The sequence below is a fragment of the Hemicordylus capensis genome, chromosome 3 (assembly GCF_027244095.1).
Source record: "Hemicordylus capensis ecotype Gifberg chromosome 3, rHemCap1.1.pri, whole genome shotgun sequence".
NCBI classification, from domain to species: domain Eukaryota; kingdom Metazoa; phylum Chordata; class Lepidosauria; order Squamata; family Cordylidae; genus Hemicordylus; species Hemicordylus capensis.
This window is the reverse complement of record NC_069659.1, coordinates 343,606,548-343,621,000: the sequence shown is the minus strand read 5'-3', so window position 1 is coordinate 343,621,000 and position 14,453 is coordinate 343,606,548. Positions and strand designations below refer to the sequence as shown.

The 14,453-nt window shown below is 44.2% G+C and overlaps 1 protein-coding gene across 5 annotated transcripts in view; it reads right to left on the bottom strand.

Annotated features, from left to right (window-relative positions):
* The window catches only part of USP13 (ubiquitin specific peptidase 13), a 134,691-nt gene that overhangs the window by 58,514 nt on the left and 61,724 nt on the right, over nucleotides 1–14,453 (bottom strand). For all 5 annotated transcript variants that reach the window (XM_053312282.1, XM_053312283.1, XM_053312284.1 and 2 more), the window contains 2 exons: nucleotides 11,601–11,743; nucleotides 8,416–8,600 (listed from right to left, as the gene is read on the bottom strand). In XM_053312282.1, coding sequence (XP_053168257.1) covers nucleotides 8,416–8,600; nucleotides 11,601–11,743 — 328 coding nt within the window. The remainder of the gene's footprint in view (nucleotides 1–8,415; nucleotides 8,601–11,600; nucleotides 11,744–14,453) is intronic.

The window sequence follows — 14,453 nt, the reverse complement described above, 5'->3', positions numbered from 1 at the left end:
GATCTCAGTTTATTTCAAGCAATTTAGTTAGAATGAACCAAGATCAGTAAGTTTGGATGTCACAAGCAATCTTGGTTTGTTCCTCATCTCAACCAGAAGTAAAATTCTTCCAACTCACATGTAAGCAGAGGAGGGCAAGGCTCAGGGACATTGCAAGGACCAAAATTTAATTGTGGTTCTGCATGACATCTGAACCACCCCATTGTGTGGCACTGGCCAACTCGCTATTGGCTCACATTTAACACCAAACCATGGTTTGGCTTCACACAGAAATAAAGCCTTGTGCTTGCAAGCTCCCTAAACCAGGGTTGTCTGCAAGGTTGAATGAGGAGGAGTTTAAAAGGACACTTATGCTATAAGTTTGCTTAATCATCATAGTAAAATCCCCTACTAAGACCCCAGTTCTGTTAGTAACTAATTAAGAGCCATACCACTATGCCCAAGTTCCAACACAATATCGGTCCTCTTAATGACCTGCTTTGACCAAAACATTAGACAGGTGACTCCAGAGTCCTCTCTGATCCCCTCTTGTCCAAACAGGAGCCTTCCAGAGCAGTATGTCAGATGTGCATCACAGCGGATACATAATCTTAATTACTATTCCTTTCTCTGATAAATTCTGTCTCTGAAGGGTGTACAACCATTAACAATGAGAGAGGCCACTCTGACCTTTTCAGTGGCAGCCAGACATTCCCATGATTTATTTGCTTCCTGACGCGGCATTAATTCCACAGCAAAAGTACGCAAGATGGAGGGGCTCATCTTAGAGAGCTGCCAGCTGAGCCACGAGGCCCTCGGGAGCTGCGTGACAAACGCCACAAAGCTAACGGGGTCTGCAAAGCCTTTTGTTCAGAATGTGCAGCCTGGCTGGGATGTGACATGCTGAAGCCAAGCACCAAATCCGTTTGGGCACTGCAATGCCATGTGGAAAATTGTAATGGGTTTAAAGGAGGAGGAGTGCATGTCCACACTTTGGCTAGCCTTGCAATATAAAGCACACGTGGATAGAAATAATCTACGACCTAAACATCATTGCCTGCCAACTTTGAGCTTTGCCAAACATGTTTGCCCTTGTCCAGTTTGGGGCAGGGGGAGGCAGCAGGCTACTTCTGACATGTGTGTCCAATTATAATCTTCTAAGATTCTTCCAGGGCTCCAGATGCAACTACAGAGTGCTCAGTTTGGAGACAGGAAACCCACCGTTCAAATTGCTACTCAGACACTGGGTCTTCAGCCGGCCAACAATATCACAGTCCAGTTTACCTCGCAGGATCAGAATGAGGATAAAAGACATAAGCAGGGCTGCGTGTACATTGCAATTCCACAAGAGTACAGAATGTGGTGCGGAGTCCAGAATTCAGCTTCCTGAGAATCCCCGTTTTCTTTTTTAAATTCATAAACACAGATTTCCAGGTGGCTACAAGCAAACACGAGACAGCAATGGTTTGGGCTAACTAACCAAGTAGATCTTTTCCAATCCCTGCCTGAAAGCACAGTGGCAGTGCCAGCTGAACTCTCAGCTGTTTCAGGGGTCAAGGGCAGGCCTTCAGTGCTTGACAGAGCTCCTTCTCCCATGATTAGCAAAGGCAGAATAAAAACTCTGCATGATTTCTCTTAATGTGCAAAACTGAAAGCGGCTGCGAAGCCCAGCTTTTCTAATTGCACAATTTAGATCACCTCTGTCGTGTGTAGTGGTAGCCAGTGAGGCCGTCTGCTCAGCTGGCCCAGATTCCAAGATTGCCTTCATGCTCCAAGGTATCCCCAACACCTGCAGTAAGCTGGGTGGTGGCTAGAAATGGGATTTAGTTAGTTGTGGCACCCCAAATCTGGAACTTCTTCTCCAAAGAGGCTCACCGGGAGCCATTTCTATATTTCTCTTGGTGCTAGGTAATAAACCTATTTATTTGCACCAGGATTTTAGATTGGTTTTGATGCTGAATTTTTTTATCTGGATGTTTTATTTTTCTTATAATAATCGCTTTATTGTGGAGGCATTTTATTATTATTTATAGCTCAGTGTATTGTATGCCACTCTGGAGCTTCAGCTGAAGGGCAGCTAAGAAACATAATAAAAAATAAAATCACCAGGCTGGGGGGAGGGGGGGAAGAACTCCCCCCAAGGGATACCTCAGGCAGCAAGAAGAGAGAGTCAGTCCGCACTGTGTCAGGAACCACGATCCAGTTAGCACCCATGCGCATTGCACGGTGCTGACTAATAACATCCCTTGCCTGAGGGGCTTACTGGCGTGGTGGGCAGGACTTCCCCTCCCTCTTTGACTGCCATGCTGTGACCACCAGTGGCTTCACCTAGTGAACGGCTTCATCGGCCCCTGTGCTAAAAATCAAAAATTCTGCACAGAGAAAACACAGGCCTGTAGATAAGGAGTGTGAAATACTTTGTACACTGAAGGACGTTAAAGAAATCATAGAATAATGAATAAACACCACCATGGAAAGGTAGGTCTCCGAGTAAGAGAGAGTAAACTGCGTCCATACAACCCAAGGAAGTGTGACAATGCAAACGACAGAGGCACAGTGACAAGAGACAATGTGCATTAAGGCAGAGGTTCTCAAACTTGGGTCCCCAGATGATACGAGACTACAACTCCCATCATGCCCAGTCCCTGTGCCTGAAGGATGATGGGTGTTGCAGTCCAAAAACTTCTGGGAACCCAGGTTTAAGTATTCCTGTTCTAAGGGCTTCTTTGATTATAGGAATATAGGAATACAGGAAGCTGCCATATACTGAGTCAGACCATTGGTCCCTCTCACTCAGTATTATCTTCACAGACTGGCAGCGGCTTCTCCAAGGTTGCAGGCAGGAATCTCTCTCAGCCCTATCTTGGAGATGCCAGGGAGGGAACCTAGGACCTTCTGCTCTTCCCAGAGTGGTTCCATCCCCTGAGGGGAATATCTTACAGTGCTCACACTTCTAGTCTCCCTTTCATAGGGGACAAGTCATGCTTGCTACCCCAAGACCAGCTCTCCTCTCTGATTATACAGTCAAGATTCAGAGATGGTTATCTCAGGCTGCTTATCCTGAGATAATTTCCATTGATACAAACAAGGATTTCCAGAGTGTTTCAGCTATAATCTCGTGGTGAGATATTCATTTGCCTAGATCTCGCTGAGCTGCTACGTCAGCATCTTGGCTGCACCAATTCAGAGTGCAGGTGTGGACTGACTTCACTGAACGCTCCTCCACACAAAGAGAGTCTTACACAAAGAAAGCTAGTTTGACAGAAAGAAAGCTGGGCTAGCACACTTCCCTATGGTATGCTAGCTTTCTATGTGTAGGGTTTTATTTTGGAGAGGGAGCATATGATTATATGAACCTGCACACTCTGAAATGATACAGCCCAGGCACAGGTTTACCACTCTGAGAATAAGGCCTCTATTTCCTTGTGGAACTTTGAGCTCCACACATCAGAGATAGCGACTTTGTTGCTGAGTCCAGAATCACAAGGAGAAAAAAAGAGAGGTAAGTTGAGAACCTCTGGTTTTTCCAAGGGTTAGAGACTCTCAAATCACTTTAACCACTACTTCACTCACTTAACCTATCAGAGCTTGACGAGAGCCCAGAGGATTGTTATTTGAGACTTATAATCATGTAAAAGCCACCTAATGGCGCATTGGGGAAATGACTTGATTAGCAAGCCAGAGGTTGCTAGTTCAAATCCCCGCTGGTATGTTTCCCAGACTATGGGAAACACCTATATCGGGCAGCAGCGATATAGGAAGATGCTGGAAGGCATCATCTCATACTGTGCGGGAGATGGCAATGGTAACCCCCCTTCCCGCTGTATTCTACCAAAGACACCAAAGGGCTCTGTGGTCGCTAGGAGTCGACACCGACTCGTACTGCGCGGGAGATGGCAATGGTAACACACACACACACCCCGTATTCTACCAAAGACAGCCCACGGGACTCTGTGGTTGCCACGAGTCAACACCGACTCGACGGCACACTTTATCTTTAATCATGTAAAACAGGATTATAGGTAGAGTGTCAAGCAAAGAAGGCAACGCAAGCCACTATGGAAAAATCAAAACATCAATAGAATAGCCTCTGGTGCAGTCAGAGGCCACTGCCTGGTTCCTGACACACGTCTGTCAGAAGGGACCGACCTTGCACTTCTTTCCTTGCCCTTCACTGCAGACGTTGCTAAGCCAGATCATGCAGAGTTTTAGACTGACAATCGCAATTGTTATTACAGACCGAAGAAACACTAAAGATAACCAGGCATAATGGAGCCAGAGCAATGAGACACAGGCTTATCCATAAGGGAGGGAGCCAGTCAAGCCCCCCACACAAACATCTGCTGCTCTTTTATCCACAGGCAAGGGTGATACCTGCCTTTTGGGGGGGGTCAGAGGAGTCACAAAGAAATGAAAATGGCCATCTGAGGTGGGGAAGGCGAGTGAAGGAATAAGGAGAGCAAATGCAACAGGCAGCTGAAATTTCTGATTTAGAGAGCAAGCATGGTACAGCAGGGAGAGAGCTAGGTCTAAATCCGAAATATCTGCCACAGATTTTTTTGCATGGCCTCTGTCAGTTCACTCTCCTTCCACCACCATCTGCCATCTGTAAAATGAAGAAAATATTCACCTAGCTTGATTACAAGTGCATAAATGAACAGGATGGGAATGTACTTTACCAATTAGAAGTGCTATATAAATAATACAGAGTAGCGGGTATTTTGAAGATCATATTCAGAGGCCCTTCTCTGGTGTGCCTCTCCCCTTTGGAAGAAAGATAGGGGGCAATTAGGGGAAGGTAACCCATCTCTGGAACTCTCTCCGCAAGAAAGCCTTGCCTAGCATCAATATTATGTCTTTTTGGCACCAAATGAGGACCTCTGTAGTTACTCAGGCACTTACGTTGATGCCGCAATGTGGTTTTTTTGTGCTCTGCTATTTTACATGTATCTAGTTTTAATTGCTTTAAAACAATGGTGTAAGTTGCTCTTAAATAAATTCTTGTCTCAAATAAATTAATAAAATAATACCCATCTAGACAACAGATTACAATTTCTTAGACAAGTTTGTTCAACAAGTGCAATCTGATGCCACCTCTTGCTTCCACCAACCACACTGACTATGCAACTACATCTTAAAGCCTTGGGGGTCCATGCATAAAGGTTCTTTTCATGGATCAGAAGCATCCCTTCAGTGCAAGCCTCATGTACTACAAGGAAAGCCTTTACCAGTCTTGTAGCTTAACTGCAAAGCAGAACCCTTGACCCCTGCTAACTGAGCAAAGAGGCACCTTTCAAAATCGTGATTCTCTTATATTTAGCAGGGGGAGAGCAACTGGCCCTATCCAACCCCAGCCCAGCATCCCTCCAGTGGCTGTTGTTGGTGTCTACCTTAACGTTTCTTTTTAGATTGTGAACCTCTGGGGACAGGGACTCATTTATTACTATTTATTTATTTTTCTATGTAAACTGCTTTGCAAACTTTGTTGAAAAGCAGTATATAAATATCAGTAGTAGTAGTAGTAAAGCAAAGCAAGCCCCATAGGAGCCAATAGGACCAGAGAATATGCTCAATATGCGATCTTTAAACAGCCACCTAACAGCCTCATGCTACATGCATATGCTGCCTAAATCAACAAACAGCATTTGACTAATTTCTTAATTTGCTTTAAAGATTTTGGACTTGTACGCTGTCCCCAGCACCAAAATCCCACAATTTTAAAGTCACAAATCTCAGAATTATCAATGTCAGTCTCAGAACCGGTTCCTTCTATCAACCACATTGGCAAAATTTCTTGTGCATGAACACACAGGTACCATCTCTGCATGCAGGGTTTACTGGCCTCTGGGTTGAGGCCTATTGCACTCTTGGTTGAGAAGGTACATCTTAGAGCATCCTACATTTCTGCAAACTGATGTTCGTGGATATGTCCCCCAAAAGTCAATGCAGATGATCAATTCAGACATGTTTTTTCCATGTACTATCTCAATGGGAGTTACTCCAAAGTCACTTTGAAGATATTCTTGAATGGGAAAACAGCTCCAGTTATGTTCCCTGCATTAGTATTTGCAGATAAGGCAGACTGCAACCATCTCCTTGCCAGGCTACTTCCCAGCTGCTGAGCAGGGCCCTAGTGGGAATAAATTCCATGCCTAGCATACCTAACAGCTTCTTCAAGGCATGGTAACAGGGCACACACTTGCGCCTTTTCATATTAACAAACAAGAGGGGGAGTAGCATTTTTAACAGCTTAAAATGAACTTTTTTATTTTATTTGAAATATTTATACCCTGCCCCTCCAGTATACTACTGCTCGGGGTAGTGTACATTAATAAAATAGATACAATGTAAAATAAGACGACTAAAGTTAAACAAATTAAGTTAAACAAATTAAAAGACCAGGCTAAAACCACAATTTAAATAACTTTTTTAAAAAAAGTTTCAAATTAAAAGTTATTTAAAGAGCTAAAAACTGAGAACTATAAAAGCTAAAGAACCTACCAGATATAAGCAGCAGATGAAACATTAAAAAGCCTCTTTAAAAAGATGTGTTTTTAATTCTTTTTTTAAAACACTGAGAGAGGGAGCCTGGCAAAGCTCCCTCAGTGTTTCTCCCCCACACCATTAGGCAAAAGTGCAAGATACATGCTGGCTCTTGGGAGTAGGAAGAAAATTCACACGGCACAAAGAAAGAGCACACACTGATACATTTATTGTGTTTTATCCGCTTAACTCATATGCTACTGAGAGTCTTGATTTGTCTTTTTAGAAGTACCCCTAAATAGGAAATGGTGCAGGTTTTCTCCAACAGCTGAGCCTAATATCCCCCGCAATCATGCTGCAATTAACAGATCCATTTGCATCCATTTCAGATGCTATTAGTTATATGTTTCACCCCTCCCACATAGTTCAAATGAGGGGTTCATATTGTTTTAAAGGTTTAAAATGCCAGTTGTATAATTACACAATTTTGAGTTTGTTTGGCACCTTTAGTGTTTGTGTATTTTAAGCAATTTTTGAAATTTTGGGGTGGGATGGGGGAGAGACCATGACATCAAAACCCCTGCTAACTGGGCAAAGAGGCACCTTTTACCATAGTGATTCTCTTTATTTAGCAGGGGGAAAGTAACTGGCCCTATCCACCCCCAGCACAGTACTTCCAGTGACTGTTGTTGGTGTGTGTCTTATGTTTCTTTTTAGAATGTGAGCCCTTTGGGGACAGGGAGCCATCTTATTTATTTGTTTGTTATTTCTCTTTGTAAACCGCCCTGAACCATTTTTGGAAGGGCGGTATAGAAATTGAATTTATTATTATTATTATCATCATCATCAATCATCATCATCATCATCATCATCATCATCATCAATGTTGGGCACAACTGGCATCTAATTCTAACCACAGGACACAGCACATGAAGCTGTCTTATACTGGCCAGAACATTGGTCCATCCAGTTCAGTATTCTTGACTGATTTACAACAGCTCTCCAAGATTTCAGATGGGCTCTTTCCCGGTTCTACCTGGAGATTCCAAGGACTGAACCTGCAAAGTATATGCTGTACTACTGATCTATGGCCCCATTCATTTTCCCTAGGTTTGGCCTTGGAAAGACATGGGTACATCTGACAATACAGCGTGTGCTTCCAGAGTGGATGGAACCTCATTTTTAGGTATGTCTGCACATACCTAAAGCCAACTATTTTACAACAAGCATCTTTTAAAAAACTCTTGCCGTTCGGAAATGATGTGCCAGATAAGGCTTTATTTAAACACACACAAGGTGGGTTCACACATAGCAGGGAGCCTGTAGTTCCCCCAGTCCAAGATACAGAGGGAACATGAAGCTGGCACTGCAGACAGTCACGACCCTAAATTTAAAGCAACCCCCTTAAAAAAACACAGGTTAAATACAGCTTCTATCTCTAATTACACAAAAGAAGACAATTCAGGATTTAAGATGATCCCTCAGTTTCTACCATCAAAGAACGTGGGGGAAACTGTTTCTTTGATTCAGGTAAATAGGGAAGTGTGGGTTGCTGGAAATAGCCAAGTTGAACCAGATGCATGCCCCAATGTCCACTCCTCCCAGCAGGGCCCTGGATGCTATCCCAGCCTGCCTGCACTGCCCTTTGACTGGCAATCCTTCCCTGGACTTTATTGGTCCCAGGTAAAGGGAACTGGCTTGCCTGGAAAGAACTACCTGTTCATGGAAGGTGTGAGTTCTGGTGTAGTGTGAGTCTAAGCTGCAGCATTAGTAGGGATGACAAGTCAACTTCAGTTCTTGGTTACACATCTAAGTTCCTCGCCTCAAGAGAACATGCATGTAGGGTGGTTTACTGCCATAGGGTGGGTTCACATGATCACAGATAACTGGGTAACTGAGATTGCAAGTAGGTTCTGTGCTATGTGTGAACCCACGCCCACTGCGTTGACTTACCAGCACCATCAGGAGTGATTGTTCCAAGCTTCACTGCTAAGGGATAACCCATCTCCTTGTAGTGTTCTAGTGCATGTCCATTTCCCCCGCTACCATCAAAGAACCACCTGCCGCACAATACTGACCCATCCGTAAGGTTCAGCCAGAGATTCTCCCGCAGGTCACATTTTGAGCATTTCCAGCCACTACAAAAAAACAGAAATAACTGGAACTAAATGGGCAGCAATTAGGAAACATGGGTCTGTCCACAGAGCAGACAAGCAGCCCAAGACGCTTAAACTGGATTAGCTATACAGTATGTTGACAATCGCCCAGTGGCCCATTACATTTTCTGACCATTTTGCCCTTACCAGTCTTCCAGAACTGTCCTTTATTAATAATGATGTGCCAGCAATGTACATGGCACTTAACAGAGCAACATGGGGGGAAATAGATTTCAGGCCCAAGGAGCTTTTAATCTACAGTACTGTAGTTGGGAAGCCAATAGAGAAGGAAAAAGGAAATCTGGTATGAGAATGCCCTTTGAAGAACTGTAAATTAAAGTGACACACCAGTCAAGACAACTTAAAATATTTTTAAGTTAAATATTATGTGTAATAAAACAATATAATGTAGTACAGCACACTTTAGAACCCTGTAATTAACTTTAATGTACTTTGCATGCAGCAGGTAATGTATTAATGCAGTGTTAATGGCTCTGTAGGAAACCTAAATAGCTGCCAACGGGGGGGCCCCAATGGCTTCTGCACAGACAGAAAATAAGAGGGATGGAAAAATAATAAATCCAAGTGTTGTCCTTCATATCTATGTACTATAATGGAGGAAAATCTCTGTGCCATAGGCTAGGGCTGCTAGGTCTTACCTGAGACACCCTGGCTATTCCTCTAAATGGCACAAGGCACTAAGAGACTCGAGCCAGTGGTCCATTTCCTAATTTGTTATTATATGTAGTGTGACTCTGACCCTGCCCTGCCTGCTCACCCACTCTAACCCTGCCCTGCCTGCTGTAGGCTTTGACCTACAGCAGGCAGAGGAGAGGGGTCAAGGAATACAGGAGAACCTTGTTACTCACGGGTGTTCCGTTCCTTGGCTACTGCCGTGAGAAATGGAACCACGAGTAATGAGTCAGTGCGATGGGTAAAGTGGGGTTAGGTTCCAGCGTGGAGGAAAACATCGCCAAAATGGCAAAATAACACACACACACCCAAAAAACTCTTACTGTGGTGTGCTCCGTGGGGTCTGTATGTTGCCAAGATTCCCCCATGTATCCAGGAATGCCCCAAAATGCACCACAAAACCACGAAAAATCACAGGAGACAGTAAAAAAAAGGGTCCATTTTTGCAAGGAAAGAAGCCATTTTGTAAGGAAAGGAGGCAACCCTGAGACAAAATGGTGGGCAGAAGTGACCCCCACAGTCACTTCTGGCCCTCTAGGACCCGCGGATGCATGGGTTTTAACCCTTTCATATCCACAGATACTGAAAAGGAGTGTCAATGAGACACCCCGCAGATACGCATACCTGCAAATAGCGGTTATGAAGGTTCTCTTGTACTGCATACTCTCCACTTGCCCCAGACATTTAAAGTCACAGCCAGGCTCTTCCGGGAAGAACACAATAAGTTGCCTTATAAACAAAAGCCATGGGGATGTGCCCTTGGGATACTTAATGTCTCTGCCCCCAAATATCTTACCGACTTGGCATCCAGACCTCATGCTTCAGAAATCTGAAAGGAGGTGGGGAGAAGAGATGGAGTAGCAGTCACAGGGCAAGGCTTAAGGCATGCAAGACAGCCACCTTGCTGAAGCTAAGCAGATCTAAGTCTGGTCAGTGCCTGGGAACCTCACGTATGCTGCCTTGAGTTCCACCATGGAAGAGGATATACATGTGATCAATAAATAAATGTGCAGGGAGGAGTTAAGAAAGATATTCTCTCAGATATGCTCAAAAAGCTGGGAGAGAAATCAAACACACACATCTGCTCACCATGTGAAAATGAGGCATTAGTCAGGTGGTACTGCTTTCAAAGATACACAGATATCGGTCCTAAAATGGGCATGTTAACATAGGTCCCCCAGCTCAGCTAAGGGTCTCTGCAGCATCTGTAAGTACCAAAAAAAGCAGCCGAGGGAGCCATTGCATCTGCTACCAGAAAGATTATGCACATTAGAAAAAATGGTTAGGCTTATCTTCCATAAAGGTGTCCATTAATAGGCCAGTTTGGATGAATACTTCACCCTCTGTACACACTAGGCATGTGCACGGAACCGGAGGGGGGTGGTTCAAAGGCAGGGGCGGGGGAGGGTGCCCTTACCCCTCCTGCCGCATTTTGCCCACCAGTGCTCCATTTAAAGAGTCTCCATCGGGACGGCAGCGTACCTCCCTGCTGCCTCCGTGTCTTCCTCGGCCAGAAATAAAAGGAAGTACATGGCGCACGTGCACACGCTGATTATGCACATTAGAAACACATCGCAGGTGAGCACGATGCACACATGTGCCGGGTACTTCCTTTTACTTCCAACTGAGAAGGACACCAGGGTGGCAGGGAGGTACGCTGCTACCCCGATGGAGACTTTTTAAATCGAGTGCTGGCGGGGGGAACGTGGCAGGAGGGTTAAGGGCACCCTCCCCCTCCCTTAAAGGCATTCCACCCCCCCCACCGCCTTCGAACCGGCAGAACCGCCAGTCATCCGGTTCCATGCATATCCCTAGTACACACAGTAAGGATGTGTGTGCACCATGAGTGTACATGTCATTTTTCCCCTTTCTGGTGTACAGGGGCACCCCCACCTAATCAAGCGGGGGCAATTCATCCCAATTGCTCCTCTAAACATGCTACAAATACTAGTATTTTTAGTGCATGCAGATTAGGGAAAGGCACTCCAGTGCACCAGGAGGGAAACGACATACATGCTCACAGCACGTGCATGTCCTGGTTGTGCATGTAACAGCCAATGTATGAAGTATTGTCTGAAATCAGCCCCATGGCTATTCACGCTTGATAGCTAAAAGGAATCTCCATGTTCAGGATTATGTATCTATGAACAACAGATGAGAGACAAGCCATGCGAGTAGGTCCTGTTTAAAGGTCCCAAGAACTATCTGACTGGCTCCTGTTGGCCACAAGATGCTGGATTCATCTGATCCAACAGGGCAGTTCATCGGTTCAAACCGCAGAAGCCTCACCTAGGCGGAATCCTGACTCCATTGTCCATCTGTACAAGAGTGCTGGCGTATTTGGAGACTTGCAACTCCTCTTCCCATGAGTCAGGGTCTTGCTTTCTGTAAGGAGATTTTGAACTGAGGACTGCATCGCAAGCTATTGTAACCTAGAGTGGGAAGAGAGTCAAACTGAATACAAAAGGCAAGGTGGCACAAAACAAAAAACAACCTCTCCTATGCCCCATAAAGATTTGTAGACAAGAGCACTATCACCATTACCTAGCTTTTATATAACCTAGCTACCTATGGTTTTTTAAAAATATAATTGCAGATTATGGAGTGGTAGTGAAATTAAGACTGAAAGACAGTGGTTGCTTTCACACTAGCCCTTTTTTCTGTAATTATATTTTATTGTTCATTCACTTTTTATAGAATATCCAGATGGCATCATCACATTCTTACAGTTCAGTGTTTGGTTTGTTGAAAAGCAGTATAATACATACATACATACAAACATACATACAATAATAGTTTTTCCAGATCTTATTTGTGGCAATTTTAAAAAAATAAAATGCAACCTCAACACCAACCTGTCCAGTATAAAAAGGCAAAGCACTATAAAGGATATCAAGACACCTGCACCTTTAAATACTTCTTTGCAGGTTCAGGCCCTCTTATCGCTTCCTGTTGATCCCAGCATGGGGAATGAATTGCCTCTCTGTGAATTGTCCATATCGGTTTCTGTTCCTGTAGGTGGGAGGGGTGTGTGTGTGTGTGTGTGTGTGTGTGTGTGTGTGTGTGTGTGTGTGTGTCTCATGGCCAATTGCCTCTCACCTTTTAAAATAGCAAAATCATGTTGATTTTGGCCCTATCCACCCCCAGCACAGTACCTCCAGTAACTGTTGCTGGTGTCTATCTTATGTTTCTTTTTAGATTGTGAGCCCTTTGGGGACAGGGAGCAATCTTTTTTATTTATTTCTCTGTGTAAACTGCCCTGAGCCATTTTTGGAAGGGCGGTATAGAAATCGAATGAATGAATGAAAGAATATTAAAGGTAAAGTGTGCCCTCAAGTCAGTGTTGACTCCTGGAAACCACAGAGCTCTGTGGTTTTTCTTTGGAAGAACAGAGTTGGGGTTTACCACTGCCTCCTCCCACGCAGTATGAGATTATGTCTTTCAGCATCTTCCTATATCGCTGCTGCCCGATATAGGTGCTTCCCATAGTCTGGAAAACATACCAGCAGGGATTTGAACCGGCAAACTCATGTTTGCTAGGCAAGTCATTTCCCGCTGCGCTGTTTTGCTACAAATAAAAAATACAGGCCAACCTCACTATATGCAGATTCTCTTTCTGTGGTTTCACATATTCGCGGTTAGATTATTGACATCCAACCTTTGCATACACAAGAAAACCCTGCCAAAAGGGGGATAATTTCACTTATCCACAGGTTGGAGTCAGCCATAAATGACCTCCAAGGCCATTTCCAGTTGTCATTTTATGATGAGAAGCCATTTTGTGGTGCCTCTGTTTAAAATAAAAAAAATTTCCCCCATGATTTTCTGTAGAAAATTGGCTAGACTGATAGTTTGGGAGGCCTTGCTGGGGACATGGACACCAGTGGAGCATGGTATGACACTTTTCATAATTTTCTCTGGTTTTTGACATACATACACCCTCACTTTTCCCCCATGCAGGAACCTAATCCCCCACAGATTCATTACTCGCAGTTGTAGGTAAGAAATGGAACCCATGCAAGTAACGAGGTAAGCCTGTAAGCAAAAAATGAGACAAAAACAGTAATCACAGCATCTCCTCCCTCACCACTGAGAAACAGACACTGAAGCAGTTCAGGGATGCTATTCAAGAAGTAATTACTCACTGACCCCACAGCTGGAGTCAACAGTAAGTAATAATTTGAAGCAAACCTGCAAGCAACACACTTTTATTTGAAGTTGCCAGGGACCTTTGCTGAATAGGGTTTACTTGGAAGGAGTGGAGGATGCTGACCATGGTGAAGAGCACTGCTGGATACCATTGAACTCTATTAAAATGATGCGTAGAAATTCCACTTTAATTTCACTTCTTGTTAATTGCAGAAAAGCAATGCCTCAGCCGTGTTGGTCTTGTGGTAGCAAGCATGACTTGTCCCCTTTGCTGAGCAATGTCTGCCCTGGTTGCATATGAATGAGAGACCACATGTGTGAGAACTGTTAGATATTCCTGTTAGGGGATGGAGCCACTCTGGGAAGAGCAGGAGGTTCCAAGTTCCCTCCCTGTCATCTCCAAGATAGGGCTGAGAAAGATTCTTGCCTGCAACCTTGGAGAAGCCGCTGCTAGTCTGTCTAGACAATACTGAGCTAGATGGACCAATGGTCTGACTCAGTATATGGCAGCTTCCTATGTTCCTAAGCTCTATTGTAGAAGCAAGCAGTGACTTGCCCAAGGCCATTTAGGGAGTTCATGGCTGAAATGAGATTTAAATAGGGGAATCCCAAATGATCGTACACAGTTTTAGCCATTACACTATGCCAGATCTGCCACCTATAGCCATGTGTGCCTCCAAAACCAGAAAACAATGGGAGAAGAGCTCTCCATGGGTCCTCTGCAATTAGGAGTCCTGTTTTAAAAAAGAAAGGGCTGAACAGTTTTTGTAAAAGACAACAAGATCTTTCTATTTGTGACAAAGCTTAAGACTGTGCTTTGTATTCTAGTAATGTTTTACTCTCTGAAAGGAGCTGCTTTAAATACTTAGTCAGACCAATAGTCCATCTGGCCCAGTATGGCCTACTGTGGCTGAAAGGAGCTCTCCAAGGTCCCCTCAGTGGTTTTTCTCAGTCCTGTTATTGAGATTCTTTCACTGGTGAAAACATACAGAA